The sequence below is a fragment of the Lucilia sericata genome, unplaced genomic scaffold (assembly GCF_015586225.1).
Source record: "Lucilia sericata isolate MDLA Ls3-8-SP2 unplaced genomic scaffold, ASM1558622v1 Contig002545F_arrow, whole genome shotgun sequence".
NCBI classification, from domain to species: Eukaryota; Metazoa; Arthropoda; class Insecta; order Diptera; family Calliphoridae; genus Lucilia; species Lucilia sericata.
In genome coordinates, this window is record NW_023996312.1 from 17,397 (window position 1) to 37,067 (window position 19,671).

At 33.1% G+C, this 19,671-nt stretch overlaps 1 protein-coding gene across 1 annotated transcript; it reads right to left on the reverse strand.

The window, feature by feature from the left end:
- Positions 1–93: 93 nt before the first annotated feature.
- Positions 94–19,316, reverse strand: LOC119614063 (the record flags this gene model as incomplete). The annotated part of the gene is made up of 3 exons (XM_037970165.1): positions 94–2,811; positions 7,315–8,199; positions 19,172–19,316. Coding segments are annotated over 3 exons (3,496 nt in total), but the record flags the coding sequence as incomplete, so codon positions are not given.
- Positions 19,317–19,671: the final 355 nt, after the last annotated feature.

The following is a 19,671-nucleotide window of genomic DNA, read 5'->3' on the forward strand; positions in this document are numbered from 1 at the left end:
TAACGAACAAAATTAAAAGATATATAATTCAGTATTAAGGGTTTTTTGAAATTATATAGTACCAAATAAAAACACATTCAAAAATTTAAGTAGCAAAACGAAAGAAACCTTTATTTCTTACGAGTTACAATTATTTATCGTAATCATTTAAAAATCTAAATATATATGTAAATAAATCTGAAAATATATCATTAAATTAAATTGTAATATTAACTGAACGTTTTATAGAGAATATATTCAAACGATGCCCTAGAGGAAATCGAATGAACAATCAGCAAATCATGATGTTAATAAATAAGTTTAAAAATAATTGAACACGAAGAATAAAGTCTTATCGTAGTAAAATTAATCTTGTTCAGAACAATTATTTGGAGAGTTAAGTTCTTCTGGAGTTTGAGTAACAACAGCAACTTCTTCTGTTACTACAGAGGTCTCGAGAGTTTTTAATTGCTCACTAGCATTTGTGGGACACTCTTTGGAATCGGAAAGATTTTCATTATTTTCAGGCATTTTATGCTCTTCATATCTAGCAATATCTTCTTTCATGCTAGAGGCTTCTAAATCATTTTCAAATTCTTTCGCTTTTTCCTCAGTTATTTCCGGTTTAGTTGTTTGTTCCTGACCTGGGAAGGGCAATGATTGCAAACGTCTTACCATATCTTCCAAAGATTCATTTGCATTATCATTGGTCTTATTTTCCGATTTCTGTAATCTAGCGGATTTGGGACGTGCGGCCAGTAACTGTAAAGTGGGTTTAGATTTGGGAATGGCACCCTGATGGGCGGCTATTTGACTTGGTATAGTGGTTATGGTTACCCTTTCATTGAGCTCCTCGGATACAATACTAGAGCAAGCCACATTTTTTGGTGTGGGTAAAAGCGCTGCCGCTACAGGCGTTTCGTCAGAGGTAGAATTTTCATTTACAACTTTAGCTGAGGTAGAGCTATCATTATCTAAGGAACTGTCCCTATTGGGGGTAGAGGAGGCACGCTTCTGGCGGTTGAGTTCTCTTTCAGCAATTCTATTGATCATTTTGGTACCCTTTTCGGAGGTTTCCGATAGCCTGTTGATTAGCAGGCGTCCCTCTTCTTCTAAAATGCGCAAACGTTCTTCACGATTAGAGGAGATTTTCTCTATATTTTCAATTCTTTGTTCCACCGACATTTTGCCGGGAGTTGAAGTAGTGTTCGTTGATTGTGAGGAAGTTGTTGCTATAGCTGGAGTTTGTTGAGAACTACTGGAACTGGTGGGTTCTTCTTGAGATTTATAACGTTCATGTAGAGTATCAAGTTTAGTTCCGATATTATCACCTCTTTGATTATTTTTGGAGAGCTTGGTTAACAATTGCTTGCTTTCTTCTTCAAGTCTTTGCAAACGGGCCGCACGACGTTGTGTATAGGCTTCTTCTTCGGCTGTTAAAGGACTTGGTTTATTATTTAGATTTTCCGATTGTGAGTTATCTTGGGAGTTGGATTCAGTGCTAGAAATTGGTTCTTCCTCTTCTCCGGGCTTGCGGACATCGTCTTCAGTATTACTTTCTAAGCTGCCCTCACGACTGAGAGGAGCTCTTCTTATACGATCCAAGGAGCAACGCAAATAATGACCTCTATCAGAGGTGCGTTTAATGCGTGACATTAATTGGCGACTCTCTTCTTCTAATCTTTCCAAACGTTCCGAACGTTTGCGCGTATATTCCTCTTCCCGCGGAGTTAGAGAGCCTGAACCGGTAATTGGCACTGAACTAGCACGAGTCATACGTTCGAAACGTTTCTTATTTATAAGTTCTTCCAAAGGAACGGCATGTTGCACTGGAGATATTTCATCTTGAAAACGTTTAAGTTGCACTTCCAAACGCTCACGATTATCGGATGTTTCCAATACCTGTTTTATCAAGGTTTTACATTGTTGTTCAAGCTTTTGAATTCTGCAGGCTCTGTCATCAGCAGGCTCAGCTTCAGCTATAGGTTTATCATCAGTATCTAAGCGTTCAGCGCTGCGGCGTTTAGGACGTCTAGAAGGCCTATTGGGTGCCTTTGGTATAGCTCCCCTCTCCGAGGAAGTGTTAGAGGAAGAAGCTATACCTTCTACTTCGTCGTCTTCATCTTCCTCTAAGCCACCACTATCCCTCCAACCGCAGGTGGGAGGAGCACTATTCCAACGCAATACTACAATTTCAGGTTGCATCGGATTACCAGCCCTGCCAGGCGAAGTACTTTGCATACGTTTGATTTTACGAGTATGTTCAAACATTTCCCTCAAACGTTTGCGTCTATAATTAACGCAACCACCAGCAGCTGTACTGGCTGCCAAAGCACCCTCCTGCTCTAAATCATCAACTTCAATATCCGCATCTCCAGCAACACCATCAACAACATCTTGTCCCACTACCACCACAACTTCCTCATCCGAAGCTGGGCCACCCGAATCACTGTAACCACTTTCAGCCGAATTATTGGCATCCTCCAATTTACGCCTGGCAAATTCACGTCGTAAATCATTACATTGCTCTTGACTTTCATCATTTTTGGCACGTGCAGCCGCCCATTTGCGACGACAATACTCCAGCTCATCCTTGAGTTCACTGAGCAAACGACGCTTTTGTTGCAGCTGATAGCGTAAGATTTGCTCTTGTGTATGTAATTGACGGTGTTGACGTTGCATTTTACCAACCAAATGCCAAGTTTTTGTCAATTCCAAACTAACAGCACTCAAGCGTTTTTCTTGTTCGTTGAGACGATAATCCAAATGACTGTTTAAGGTTTTCAGGCGATTGGTTTCTTTAACTAAAGACTTTTTCTCCAATATAAGATCCTGGAAATGTTGTTGTTGTCGTTGTTGTATTCAGTTTATGGTTATTGATAGTTAATAAATCATATTTTGTTGTTTTCGTAATAGCAGAGTCCATCATCATGACCATTGTGCATGAGATGATGAGATGTATGAAAAGAGAAGAAAAAGGAAAAAGTAAATTGATTAGTTTTTGCGAAAAAAAATGTTCTTGCATGTTTGTTGTTAGTTTTTTTTTTTTTTAATTTTAAGGCAACCTTTTTTAGTTTTATTCTAAAAACTGCAAAAAGTCTTAATTTCCCCTGTAGCCAATCGCATCTTTAAACCTAATCAACTGCTAACAGCTACCAACAGAAAAAAATATACAAAAACATTATTGAATACAAATTCCAACATTTAACTAAATATAATGGTCATCAACTCTTCAAAAAATAATCCATTATTTAATACAAATTCTTTAGAGAATCAAAAGAAATGTAGAGAACCTTAAGATAAATATATAACCCTAATTTTTTTATTTCCTCCAGGAATAAACATAAAACCTTCAATATCATTACATTAATACTAATCTAACCTTCAACATAATGTTTGCTAACTTCCTAAACTAACTCCTACTCCCCTCCACACAACAAAAACAACACAAATTCTGTCAATAATATTAAACTAACTGCGTGAGAGGGAGTCTGTAGTAGTAACCGCAATATTTCGACATTATTTTACCATTTACTTCCTCAATTTTGTTTTATATCTTCTAGTATTTGAACATTATACAATATACGTTTTTCTATTTTCTTTATTTTTTCCACAAACATAAATATTCTTGTCAGGAGGTGGTGAAAACCCAACGGAGATAGACAATAAATTCAATTACCAGCTAGAGTTAGAGCAAGTAACACAGCAGCAACAAAAATACTACAAAATTTTGGAGAAAAAAAAATAACAAAAAAGCCACAACAAACTTTACAGTTTCTTACTTAAAGTAAAGTAAGAAATTTTACAATAACAGGATAACAGAGGGCAGGCAACAAACATGCAGCAGACAACACAATATAAGCAAGGACTCATATAAAAAAAAAAATATTGTTATAAGTATCCTACGCAAGCATCACTTTTATAGCAATACTGGTAAAATTATAACAAAGTTAATATGAGCAGCTTGTCAGTTGAGGAGAGCACAGGAATATCACGAAAAAAGTAACAACATACTTCAAGTCTTTAGACTTAAGCAGGAAAATGATGAGTTAATATGTGAAGTGAAGAACTTTTTTATTGTTGCCATTTTTTACGACTTCTTCGTAGTTTACAAAAAGATAAAGTGAAGAAATTTACTCAGCTACTGTAAGTGGGTGGTATTTGATATGACATTGTTTTGCAAGGACAATTTTTTAAGGCAATACAACTGGAGAAATTTGCACCAGTATATACTATTGTCTAGTCTATATTGTAGGTTATATTCTAGTGTATAGTGAAGGCTATAGTCTAGCCTATAGTGTGGGCTACATTCCAGTCTATATTCTAGTGTATAGTGTAGGCTATAGTCTATCCTATAGTGTAGGCTAGTATACAGTCTAGTCTATAGGCTAGTCTATAGTCTAGTCTATAGGTCTAGTCTATAGGCTAGTCTATAGTCTATAGGCTAGTCTATAGTCTAGTCTATAGTCTAGTCTATAGGTTAATCTATAGTCTAGTCTATATGCTAGTCTATAGTCTAGTCTATAGGCTAGTCTATAGTCTAATCTATAGGCTAGTCTATAGTCTAGTCTATAGGCTAGTCTATAGGCTAGTCTATAGGCTAGGCTATAGTCTAATCTATAGTCTACTCTATAGTCTAGTCTACAGTCTAGTCTATAGTCCAGTCTATAGTCTAGTCTATAAGCTAGTCTATAGTCTAATCTATAGTCTAGTCTATAGGCTAGTCTATAGTCTAATCTATAGTCTAGTCTATAGGCTAGTCTATAGTCTAATCTATAGTCTAGTCTATAGGCTAGTCTATAGTCTAATCTATAGTCTAGTCTATAGTCTAGTCTATGGTCTAGTCTATAGTCTAGTCTATAGTCTAATCTATAGTCTAGTCTATAGTCTAGTCTATAGTCTAGTCTATAGTCTATTCTACAATCTAGTCTATAGTCTAGTCTATAGTCTAGTCTATAGTCTAGTCTATAGTCTAGTCTATAGTCTAGTCTATAGTCTAGTCTATACTCTAGTCTATAGTCTAGTCTATAGTCTAGTCTATAGTCTAGTCTATAGTCTAGTCTATAGTCTAGTCTATAGTCTAGTCTATAGTCTAGTCTATAGTCTATTCTACAATCTAGTCTATAGTCTAGTCTATAGTCTAGTCTATAGTCTAGTCTATAATCTAGTCTATAGTCTAGTCTATAGTCTAGTCTATAGTCTAGTCTATAGTCTAGTCTATAGTCTAGTTATAGTCTCTATAGTTGTCTATAGTCTAGTCTATAGTCTAGTCTATAGTCTAGTCTATAGTCTAGTCTATAGTCTAGTCTATAGTCTAGTCTATAGTCTAGTCTATAGTCTAGTCTATAGTCTAGTCTATAGTCTAGTCTATAGTCTAGTCTATAGTCTAGTCTATAGTCTAGTCTATAGTCTAGTCTATAGTCTAGTCTATAGTCTAGTATAGTCTATAGTCTAGTCTATAGTCTAGTCTCTAGTCTAGTCTATAGTCTAGTATATAGTCTAGTCTATAGTCTAGTCTATAGTCTAGTCTATAGTCTAGTCTATAGTCTAGTCTATAGTCTAGTCTATAGTCTAGTCTATAGTCTAGTCTATAGTCTAGTCTATAGTCTAGTCTATAGTCTAGTCTATAGTCTAGTCTATAGTCTAGTCTATAGTCTAGTCTATAGTCTAGTCTAGTCTAGTCTATAGTCTAGTCTATAGTCTAGTCTATAGTCTAGTCTATAGTCTAGTCTATAGTCTAGTCTATAGTCTAGTCTATAGTCTAGTCTATAGTCTAGTCTATAGTCTAGTCTATAGTCTAGTCTATAGTCTAGTCTATAGTCTAGTCTATAGTCTAGTCTATAGTCTAGTCTATAGTCTAGTCTATAGTCTAGTCTATAGTCTAGTCTATAGTCTAGTCTATAGTCTAGTCTATAGTCTAGTCTATAGTCTAGTCTATAGTCTAGTCTATAGTCTAGTCTATAGTCTAGTCTATAGTCTAGTCTATAGTCTAGTCTATAGTCTAGTCTATAGTCTAGTCTATAGTCTAGTCTATAGTCTAGTCTATAGTCTAGTCTATAGTCTAGTCTATAGTCTAGTCTATAGTCTAGTCTATAGTCTAGTCTATAGTCTAGTCTATAGTCTAGTCTATAGTCTAGTCTATAGTCTAGTCTATAGTCTAGTCTATAGTCTAGTCTATAGTCTAGTCTATAGTCTAGTCTATAGTCTAGTCTATAGTCTAGTCTAGTCTATAGTCTAGTCTATAGTCTAGTCTATAGTCTAGTCTATAGTCTAGTCTATAGTCTAGTCTATAGTCTAGTCTAGTCTAGTCTATAGTCTAGTCTATAGTCTAGTCTATAGTCTAGTCTATAGTCTAGTCTATAGTCTAGTCTATAGTCTAGTCTATAGTCTAGTCTATAGTCTAGTCTATAGTCTAGTCTATAGTCTAGTCTATAGTCTAGTCTATAGTCTAGTCTATAGTCTAGTCTATAGTCTAGTCTATAGTCTAGTCTATAGTCTAGTCTTTAGTCTGGTCTATAGTCTAGTCTATAGTCTAGTCTATAGTCTAGTCTATAGTCTAGTCTATAGTCTAGTCTTTAGTCTAGTCTATAGTCTAGTCTATAGTCTAGTCTATAGTCTAGTCTAGTCTAGTCTATAGTCAGTCTATAGTCTAGTCTATAGTCTAGTCTATAGTCTAGTCTATAGTCTAGTCTATAGTCTAGTCTATAGTCTAGTCTATAGTCTAGTCTATAGTCTAGTCTATAGTCTAGTCTATAGTCTAGTCTATAGTCTAGTCTATAGTCTAGTCTATAGTCTAGTCTATAGTCTAGTCTATAGTCTAGTCTATAGTCTAGTCTATAGTCTAGTCTATAGTCTAGCCCATAGTCTAGTCTATAGTCTAATCTATAGTCTAGTCTATAGTCTAATCTATAGTCTAGTCTATAGTCTAGTCTAGAGTCTATTCTATAGTCTAATCTATAGTCTAGTCTATAGTCTAGTCTAGACTATAGTCTAGACTATAGTCTAGTCTATAGTCTAGTCTATAGTCTAGTCTATAGTCTAGTCTATAGTCTAGTCTATAGTCTAGTCTATAGTCTAGTCTATAGTATAGTCTATAGTCTAGTATATAGTCTAGTCTATAGTCTAGTCCATATTCTAGGCTTCTAGTTCATAGTTTAGTCATTATTCAATTTTTTGTATAATCCGTAGTCTTGATTGTGGTATAATATTTATTTTTAGCCGACTATGTATATGTAGTCCATTATATAGTTTGAGTTAAGCTTAATTCTATTATTCAGTTAAGTTATTTAATTTAGTGCAAATTTTTGTTAAGTATCCGTTTTTAGAAAAACTTACCTTCAATTTAATATACGTCTTGCTAACACTTAATTCGGCTTTGGGGCCATTTGGTGTCTCCACCGACTTATAGCAATCTTCACCTTTGCCATTTTCCTCAAATTGTACCGGATCAATTTTGTGATGACTTAAGAGTTCCATTAAGACACGCCAGACCTTGGGTAAGTTACCAGCAATTTCCTGAGCCGATGTCGCTTTACCAATAACTTCAGCAGCATACAATTGTTGCATTGTTGAGTGGGCAGCTGAGGCTGATGAAGATTTTCTATTGTTGGTTGCTGCTGTTTTACGATGATGTTTTTTGGTTTTATTCTGTGTCGTAACAATAAGTTTTTCATCAGTATTAGTTTTTGCAACATCATCATACCCATGAGTCAATGATGGCTGTGAGTGAGCAGGTGTTTTGTTGTCGGTACATGTCGTTGAGGCTGCTGCTGTTTCTTCTGATGGCATTTCATCTTGTTGCAATTGTTTAACATTTGATGTTAATGATGTCATATTTTCATTATCATTTCCATTTTCTGCAACATTATCGTCATCATCTTCCTCATCGTCGTCATCCTCCATTGCAGCTCCCTGGGGTTTATGACACAATTTAGTGGCGTCTGCCACTAATCCAGCTTCATGACTGGGTGTTGGACTACGACTGTGTTGCAATGATGTCGTAGTAGTCTTTTTGTTGCCATCTTGTGTTGATGTCGTTGTTGTTGCTGTTGTTGCCTGCTCTACTAATTCGAATAATAATTTTGGCAAAGTTGCACCATCCGTACACTCCTTGGTTGCCATGTCATTTAACAATGTACGATTTTCCTCCAACATGGTTGTCAGTCTATCGATATCTAAATTGTTTTTACCATTAAAACCCATCACCATTTGACTGAAGAGCTAAAAGGGTTCAAAAATAAAGAACCAGTGGAAAGAAGAAGTAAAAAAAAAACATTATTTGATGAAGAAAATTCAAATAAAATGTATATGGGCAAAAAAAAAAGGATAAATAGGAGGGCAGACCAATTTGTGTTTTTTATATAGAGTTTTACGAAACTGTTACTGAAGAGTAGATGGAACGTTTATCGGGTTTTTTTGTTTCCATTTAATCTATGTAGTGGTAGTTTGTTCGTATGTGTTTTAGTGTATTGTAGTTTACTTTATGTTTTGTGTTTATTCATGCAACCAAACGTCCATCTATTCACTCATTCAGTCACTTATCCATCCATCCATTGAAACTCTCTCTTTGCTTGATTAGCTTTTCTGGATAGATTATATTCGAGAAAAAAATTAATGATTTTATTTTCTCTGCATTAAGTCTAGTAATTAATTTAAGTTTTAATCGATTTTTTTGCTAATTAACAAACACCTATTTTCCCTTTAATTCTCCCCTTTTCCCTTTTATTCTCCCCTTAATTTGTGTCGGTTTAAGATATTTTCATAAGTTTATTAATTCCATTCATAATTTTTCAATTACTAAGTATGTACTTTAAAATTTATTACAAAAAAACATATACTTTATAAAAGGTAACAGTAATAACACACTACAATAATACAATCATACACTCGAAACAAGTTAGAGTGCTATATTCGGCTGAGCCGAATTTTAAATACCCTCCACCAGCAACTTTTGTATTAATACATTTCTAATTAATAAAATATTTGTAGAAATAAGTTTTCTCATGTCTTAAATAGAAAAATCCCAAGATTTAAACAACTTAAATCTACTACAATTCCAAGATTTATTGAACATTAGAAACGCCACTTTCATTTAAATTTTTATAGCGCCCTAAGATATGCTTTAGCGATATCTCGTATTTGCATGTATGCATGTGTGTGAAAGATTTAAGGATTTTAAAAATACATACATATATATAATTTTGTTCTACACAAATTGATAATGCAAATAGTTAAATACGGTTAAAGCGCTTTTAGGGGCAGGACCTAGTATGAGAGATATGACCAAATATAGACCGATCGTGAAAAATTTTTGAAATAGCATTAAGTGCTTTTTGCATTACAAAATAGTATTTATGAACAAAAATAGTATTTATTTATATCATTATTTGGTAATGAGTTATGTGCCTTTAAGTATTTTTCTGAAAGGGACCTGTATGGGAGCTATGATCAATTATGGATCGATAGGAAAACAATTTCACAGTAATATTTCTCTGTATATGAGCAATATTTTTGCCAAACTTTATATGGATATCTTAATTTAGTAATGAGTTATGTGCGTTTAAGTGATTTTCGGGAGGGGACCTTGTATGGGAGCTATGACCAGTTATGGACCGATCGGAAAAAAAATTATCTGTAATATTTCTGTGCATATGAGTAATATTTGTACCATATGGATATCTTAATTACGTAATGAGTTATGCGCGTTTAAGTGATTTTCGGGAGGGGACCTTGTATGGGAGCTATGACCAATTATGGACCGATCGAAAAAAATTTTCACAGTATTATTTCTGTGCATATGAGTAATACTTGTGCCAAATTTTATATTGATATCTTAATTTAGTAATGAGTTATGCGCGTTTAAGTGATTTTCGGGAGGGGACCTTGTATGGGAGCTATGACCAATTATGGACCGATCGGAAAAAAATTTCACAGTAATATTTCTGTGCATATGAGTAATACTTTTACCAAACCTAATATGGATATATTAATTTAGTGATGTGTTATGCGCGTTTAAGTGATTTTCGAGAGGGGACCTTGTATGGGAGCTATGACCAATTGTGGACCGATTGGAAAAAAATTTCACAGTAATATTTCTATGCATATGGGCAATACCTACACCAAATTTTATTTGGATATCTTAATTTAGTAATGAGTTATGCGCGTTTAAGTGATTTTCGGGAGGGGACCTTGTATGGGAGCTATGATCAATTATGGACCGATCGGAAAAAAATTTCACAACAAAATTTCTGTGTATATGAGTAATATCTTAATTTAGTACTGAGTTATGCGCGTTTAAGTGATTTTCGGGAGGGGACCTTGTATGGGAGCTATGACCAATTATGGACCGATCGGAAAAAACTTTCACAGTAATATTTCTATGCATATGGGCAATACCTACACCAAATTTTATTTGGATATCTTAATTTAGTAATGAGTTATGCGCGTTTAAGTGATTTTCGGGAGGGGACCTTGTATGGGAGCTATGATCAATTATGGACCGATCGGAAAAAAATTTCACAACAATATTTCTGTGCATATGAGTAATATTTGTACCAAATTTTATATGGATATCTTAATTTAGTTATGAGTTAAGCGCGTTTAAGTGATTTTCGGGAGGGGACCTTGTATGGGAGCTATGACCAATTATGGACCGATCGGAAAAAAATCACAGTAGTATTTCTATGCATATGGGTAATACTTATACCAAATTTTATTTGGATATCATAATTTAGTAATGAGTTATGAGCGTTTAAGTGATTTTCGGGAGGGACCTTGTATGGGTGCTATGTCCAATTATGGACCGATCCATAAAGTTTTTCCTCTGAAAGAATTCTATTGACATAAGATTTTAATTTGTAAAATTTTGTGAAGATATCGACATTGTGGCGGAAGTTATTAACAAAAAACCCATTTTCCGGGAATATGTACTTTTGTATGGGAGGTATATGAAATTGTGGACCGATTCTGGCAATTTTCAGAAGGGTCAAGATCTTGTGCAGAAACGAATGTATGGTGATTTCCATGGAATTATCTTGCATAGTTTTCGAGAAAACTACATCAGAATGTGTAAAAAATGCTTACTTTTTTCCGAGGTTGTTTTAAATTTTGATTCATAACTTTTCCCGGTGTGAACCGATTTTGCCCATTTGCAATACCAAACAACTTAGGAAAATGAAGAACATTTTGGGTGAATTTGGTTAAGCTCTATTGCTTCGTTTTATCGTGAGCGTGTTTTACACAGACAGACGGACATAGCTAAATCGACTCAGAATTTGATAAGGACCCAGAATATATATACTTTGTTGGGTCTCAGATGAATATTTCTTGGTGTTACACACGGAATGACAAAGTTATATATACCCTCTATCACCACTGATGGTGGTGGAGGGTATAATAAAAAACTTTACTATATACAAAGAAATAAAGAATGCCCTACAGCCGACAAGAGGTATTGTATTTGGTCGATTAAAAATGTCACTACCGGGCTGGATAATTGAAGTCTTGAAATAGTTTAGTTTTTAAAGTACTTAATTATTCTTACGCTAGAATTACACTACAGACTAGACTATAGACTTAACCACAGACTGCAATACAGACAAGACCAGACTGTAAACAATAGAATAGACTAGAGTATAGACAAAAATATAGACAAAACAGTATACTGGAATATAGATTAGACTATAGACTAGACTATAGAGTAGACTATAGACTAGACTATAGAGTAGACTATAGACTAGACTATAGACTAGACTTTAGACTAGACTATAGACTAGACTATAGACTAGACTAGACTAGAGACTAGACTGTAGACTAGAGTATAGACTAAACTATAAACTAGACTATAGACTAGACTAGACTATAGACTAGACTATAGACTAGACTATAGACTAGACTATAGACTAGACTATAGACTAGACTATAGACTAGACTAGACTATAGACTAGACTATAGACTAGACTATAGACTAGACTATAGACTAGACTATAGACTAGACTATAGACTAGACTATGGACTAGACTATAGACTAGACTATAGACTAGACTATAGACTAGACTGTAGACTAGACTATAGACTAGACTATAGACTAGACTATAGACTAGACTATAGACTAGACTATAGACTAGACTATAGACTAGACTATAGACTAGACTATAGACTAGACTATAGACTAGACTATAGACTACACTATAGACTAGACTATAGACTAGACTATAGACTAGATAGACTAGACTATAGACTAGACTATAGACTAGACTATAGACTAGACTATAGACTAGACTATAGACCTAGACTAGAGACTAGACTATAGACTAGACTATAGACTAGACTATAGACTAGACTAGTAGACTAGACTATAGACTAGACTATAGACTACTAAGACGACTATAAACTAGACTATCGACTAAGACTATAGACTAGACTATAGACTAGCTAGACTAGACTATAGACTAGACATACTAGACCTATAGACTCTAGACTATAGACGAACTATAACTAGACTATAGACTAGACTAATAGAACTAGCTATAGACTAAGACTATAGACTTAGACTATAGACTAGACTAATAAGACGAGACTTAGACTAGACTAAGACTACTAGACTAGAATATAGACAGACGATACTGACTATAGACTAGATATAGACTTAGACTATAGACTAGACTAGAGACTAGACTATAGACTAGACTATAGACTAGACTATAGACTAGACTATAGACTAGACTATAGACTAGACAATAGACCTAGAACTATAGACTAAGACTAGAGTAATACTAGACTAAGACTAGAGTATAGACTTGACTATAGACTTAGACCTAAGACTAGACTATAGACTAGACTATAGACTAGACTATAGACTAGACTATAGACTAGACTATAGACTGAACTATAGACTAGACTATAGACTAGACTATAGGCTAGATTATAGACTAGACTATATGCTGGGCTATAGACTAGACTATGACTAGACTATAGAGTAGACTATAGACTAGACTATAGACTAGACTATAGACTAGACTATAGACTAGACTATAGACTAGACTATAGACTAGACTATAGACTTGACTATAGACTAGACTATAGACTAGACTATAGACTAGACTATAGACTAGACTATAGACTAGACTATAGACTAGACTATAGACTAGACTATAGACTAGACTATAGACTAGACTATAGACTAGACTATAGACTAGACTATAGACTAGACTATAGACTAGACTATAGACTATAGACTAGACTATAGGCTATAGACTAGACTATAGGCTATAGACTAGACTATAGGCTATAGACTAGACTATAGGCTATAGACTAGACTATAGACTAGACTATAGACTAGACTATAGACTAGACTATAGACTAGACTATAGACTAGACTATAGACTAGACTATAGACTAGACTATAGACTAGACTATAGACTAGACTATAGACTAGACTATAGACTAGACTATAGGCTATAGACTAGACTATAGACTAGACTATAGACTAGACTATAGACTAGACTATAGACTAGACTATATACTAGACTATAGACTAGACTATATACTAGACTATAGACTAGACTATAGACTAGACTATAGACTAGACTATAGACTAGACTATAGACTAGACTATATACTAGACTATAGACTAGACTATATAGACTATAGACTAGACTATAGACTAGACTATAGACTAGACATAGACTAGACTATAGACTAGACTATAGACTAGACTATAGACTAGACTATAGACTAGACTATAGACTAGACTATAGACTAGACTATAAACTAGACTATAGACTAGACTATAGACTAGACTATAGACTAGACTATAGACTATAGACTAGACTATAGACTAGACTATAGACTAGACTATAGACTAGACTATAGACTAGACTATAGACTAGACTATAGACTAGACTATAGACTAGACTATAGACTAGACTATAGACTAGACTATAGACTAGACTATAGACTAGACTATAGACTAGACGATAACTAGACTATAGACTAGACTATAGACTAGACTATAGACTAGACTATAGACTAGACTATAGACTAGACTATAGACTAGACTAATAGACTAGACTATAGACTAGACTATAGACTAGACTATAGACTAGAACTTAGACTAACTATAACTAGACTATAGACTAGACTATAGACTAACTAGAGACTAGACTATAGACTAGACTATAGACGAGACTATAGACTAACTATAGAATAGACTATAGACTAGACTATAGACTATACTATAGACAGACTATAGACTAGACTATAGACTAGACTATAGACTAGACTATAGACTAGACTATAGACTAGACTATAGACTAGACTATAGACTAGACTATAGACTAGACTATAGACTAGACTATAGACTAGACTATAGACTAGACTATAGACTAGACTATAGACTAGACTATAGACTAGACTATAGACTAGACTATATACTAGACTTATAGACTAGGACTATAGAAGGATATAGACTAGACTATAGACTAGACTATAGACTAGACTATAGACTAGACTATAGACTAGACTATAGACTAGACTATAGACTAGACTATAGACTAGACTATAGACTAGACTATAGACTAGACTATAGACTAGACTATAGACTAGACTATAGGACTAGACTAGCTAGACTAGACTATAGACTAGACTATAGAACTAGACTATAGACTAGACAGACTAGACTATGAGACGAGACTATAGACTAGACTATAGACTAGACTATAGACTAGACTATAGACTAGACTATAGACTAGACTATAGACTAGACTATAGACTAGACTATAGACTAGACTATAGACTAGACTATAGACTAGACGATAGACTAGACTATAGACTAGACTATAGACTAGACTATAGACCTAGACTATAGACCTAGACTATAGACTAGACTAGGACTATAGACTAAGCTAGACTATAGACTAGACTATAGACTAGACTATAGACTAGACTATAGACTAGACTATAGACTAGACTATAGACTAGACTATAGACTAGACTATAGACTAGACTATAGACTAGACTATAGCTAGACTATAGACTAGACTATAGACTAGACTATAGACTAGACTATAGACTAGACTATAGACTAGACTATAGACTAGACTATAGACTAGACTATAGACTAGACTATAGACTACTATAGACTAGACTATAGACTAGACTATAGACTAGACTATAGACTAGACTATAGACTAGACTATAGACTAGACTATAGACTAGACTATAGACTAGACTATAGACTAGACTATAGACTAGACTATAGACTAGACTATAGACTAGACTATAGACTAGACTATAGACTAGACTATAGACTAGACTATAGACTAGACTATAGACTAGACTATAGACTAGACTATAGACTAGACTATAGACTAGACTATAGACTAGACTATAGACTAGACTATAGACTAGACTATAGACTAGACTATAGACTAGACTATAGACTAGACTATAGACTAGACTATAGACTAGACTATAGACTAGACTATAGACTACACTATAGACTAGACTATAGACTAGACTATAGACTAGACTATAGACTAGACTATAGACTATACTATAGACTAGACTATAGACTAGACTATAGACTAGACTATAGACTAGACTATAGACTATACTATAGACTAGACTATAGACTAGACTATAGGCTACACTATAGACCAGACTATAGACTAGACTATAGATATATCATGGTCCCATTTGTATGACATTAAATGGGTTAACTGAGACACAGAGACGGACTGACTTTGCAAAATCAATTCAAAAAGTCTTTCCGATCCATTATGAGAGACCATTAAATTGGGATGATACAAACATTCCAACAAATTTATTAAAGTAATGTAGGGTATAGAATTAATCTAACAAATAATAAAGGCATTGAAGAAAAAGTAACCGTAATATTAAATTTTATTCACATAAAAAAAATAATATAACCAACATAAATATACACACTTATGCACAATACTTATACACACACACACACGCTCTAATACTCATTTGCAAAATTTTCGTATAAAGAATGAAAATAAAAGAGAAAATAATAAAAATTAAGTAAATTTTGACAAGAGCTTGTAAAATTTGCAAATAAAAACCAAATCAATCAACTCAAGTATTCAGCAAATAATTTCAACACAGTTTTTACAAATTTTTAACAAACACACTTACACATACTGCTACCCAGCTAGCATTTACATGATTCATTGGCGAGCGCGATGATTTTGCGACTATTTTTTTAATCGTCCACACGATTGTCCTCATTTTGTGAATCTTTTTTCAATCTTCCAGACGATTGTTTCATTTTGTGACTCGTTTTATAATCGTCCTGACGATTATTTAAAAAAATATATATTTTAATGTACCAAAAGATGCTTTTGCGAGTAATTTTGGCGATTGTTGAACGAATTAATCGTCGCTTATGTATTTTAGCGATCATCGGAGGATTGTTGTTAGTCAACGATCATATTTTACTCTTCCAAATGATGCATATATTATTGTCAAACCGGTTTATTTATATTACGCAACAATCGCCGATTACGGATTCTGGAGATAGTTGGGCGAATTTTACCGTTATACGTATAAACGTTTAGCAAAAACAAATTATTTTGTCTTCTTTTCAACTCAGTTTATAATCAGTGTCGAGACAAGTAAGAATAAAAAGTGGTTTTTGAAGTTTATTAAATTAAAAATTTAATTTTTAATAAAGTTTCTTATAAATACTAAGTGTATTAACTAAAAAGTGTTTTATTAGAAATCAAAAATTAAATTTATAATATAAAATAATCAGAAAGGTATAAGAACATTATAAATGTCATAATTTCATTCATTATACTTTATATTACATTAATTCTTTCAGATAGTAAACAAAATATGTTGACGGAGATTTTAGGAGAAGTGCGCACGCTAAAACAGCAAATCGGCAGACTAACAGAGGAAGTGATAACCGTAAGAAATGAAGTGCGTCAGTTAAAATTAATTTATTCTGAGGAAATTAAAACCAATTTAGTGCCAACTTTACCCATAAAAACTGTAAAACAGTTGGAAGAATTACATAAACAAATAGAAGAGAACGTGGATATTGTAGCTCAATTGGTATGTATATAATTATCCGTCTATATACATATTTTTTAATATAAACATACATATATACATACATATATTCATATCAAAATTTTCACAGAAATACGTTATTGGTAAAGTGGGTGGCGACAGCTCCAACTCGTTTGTCAGGAATGCAATTAAAAAATGCTGAGCGATGATGTGGCTGCAAAATTGAGTTGGCGTGGAACGAACAGTAAGCCCAGTATTCAGGAATTCAATATAACGAAAATTATAACAAGTAAGTATTTTTTATAACATGATTTTACTGAATTCTAATTATTTTCTTTTTAAAGGTGTCTGCCATTCAAAATTTCCGAAAGCTGATGATGCAGGTATAAATAAGGTATTACAACAACATTTTGTTCATGCTGGTGACCGTCTCAGAAAGAGTGACCGAACCAAAAAGATTGATGAAGCCAAGAAAATTGACGATTTGGCTGAAAAATAACTTTATTTTTTAATAATTTTTCTATTGCATAATTATTTCCATTATTCATATGTATGTATTTATTTTCATAATTGAATTCAAATTTATAAAAATAACTTTATTTTTTAATAATTTTTCTATTGCATAATTATTTCCATTATTCATATGTATGTATTTATTTTCATAATTGAATTCAAATTTATATTTAATTTTTTTTTTTATTTAAAGTTGACAAAAAATGCCAATGCAATAAACAGTATAAAACGAATATCAATACTTTTTATTTTTAGCATATTTTTAGGCATTTTAGGATCAATTAAAATCTTCTTTACGATCGTTCCAAGACTCTTCTATAATTCTTTTTATCGCATCGTAGAAGATTCATTAAGACGATTTTGTAAAGATTCTGTTTATCGCATCGTAGAAGATTCATTAAGACGATTGTGTCAAGACTCTTTTTAACACATCGTAGACGATTCATAGAGAAGAGTCGCGGCTGTGACACAGTTACTCCCGTTGCGTTGAACTTTCGTAATTGGAATACGATATCGTGGAAGATTAATTTAATCGCCACCTCCAATCGCGGAAGATCCTTTTTTGAAAGAAAATGCTAGCTGGGTATATATGTATAACAATATCACTACTACCCCACTGTGCAAGAAACGGAAATTATCCCGCTTAACTTTTTGAGTTTATAGGAGTTGTTTTTTTAACTTTTATCAGAAGTTATCTCATATCAAGAAAAATTTTAAATAAAATTTGTTAATAATTACTAGTATGTGACTACTTAGAGAGCCACCAGTATACTATGAAGTAACTAGTAACTTCCTCAAAACTGCCGGGTCTATTTAAAATAAAATATTTCTTACTACGGTAAGCAGTATATTTTGGGTTCTTTTTTTTTTATTACCATGAATGTGAATTTTTGAAGCCCATTCAGAAAAATAATTTTTCGTTAGAACTAGGAGGGGAAAACAAACTTTTGATTCCTTTTTTTTCATTCTCTGTTCACATGTGTAGGAGTTTGAAAATATTATTAAAATTAGGAGGATGTACGTAAAGTGTTTGTATAAGACAAAGTTTAGTAAATATGTTTGGTTTCCTATTCATTTTTTTTTAACTTTTTATTCTCTCCTTTTTGCTATTAATGCTGTAGTATATGAGTTTAGCTGTTTGCATAAGGAAAGTGTAAGTGTGTATGTGTGAAAAAGGCAAAAGAACTTTGATAAACAAATTCATAAGTTTATTATTAATTTTTTTTTATTTTTAGGAAAATTTTGCAAGTATGAATACATATGTTTAGGAAGGTACTTGAATTATTAGTGATCACAAATTGAGCTTATTTTTCCAAGTTATTGAAGCTTTTAGAATTTTTGATTGTTGACATGAAATCTAGATTTTTGGTTCTAAAATATCAGTGATCACAATTCGAGCTTCTTTTTTGTCATTTAAACGCATATTTGCAGAGATTTTCACTTTTTTCGAACCTTCTTGATCTATAGAGATAAATTTCTAAAAATACTTCTAAATCATTCGACTCATATATTAGCACACACTGTATGTGTGAATATCTAATTTAAAACTTTTAGCATAAATAGCAAAAAAGGAAAAAACATTTCGTCATTCGGGTTTGTTTACAGAAAATATAAAATTTTCTTCATTCATTCTTACCGTATTAACTGCTCCTATTTCCTCCTTCAAGGCGGCCTTTTCAAATTTATGCTCTTTACATTCATCACGCAAACATGCCAATTCATTGTTGGCTGCCTCAAGTTCTTGCATCAAATTTTGATTGCGTTCTTCCAGGCTTTTCGATCTGAAAAGATGAAGAATTTTGTTTAATATACAAAAAGGATAAAAAGGGATTTCCATCTAATTTTAAGCATATTTTAATCGTTTAACGTTTAATAAACTTATTATTTATATATGTAGTTTAAAATTTCATAAATCAACCCATCCTGTTTTAGTTTATAAAGTTCAAACTGAAGTTTTTATTTTTATATCATCATATTTAGTTACTTTTAAATTAGTTTTATATATATTTATATGTATTTTAATCTAATTTATTTGTTTATGGCTGCCATCTTCAACTTCATTGAGTACTTTGAAGCCACCACTATTATAAGTTTTTTAATCAATTTTGTTAGTAATTGAAATTTACGCAAAATTGT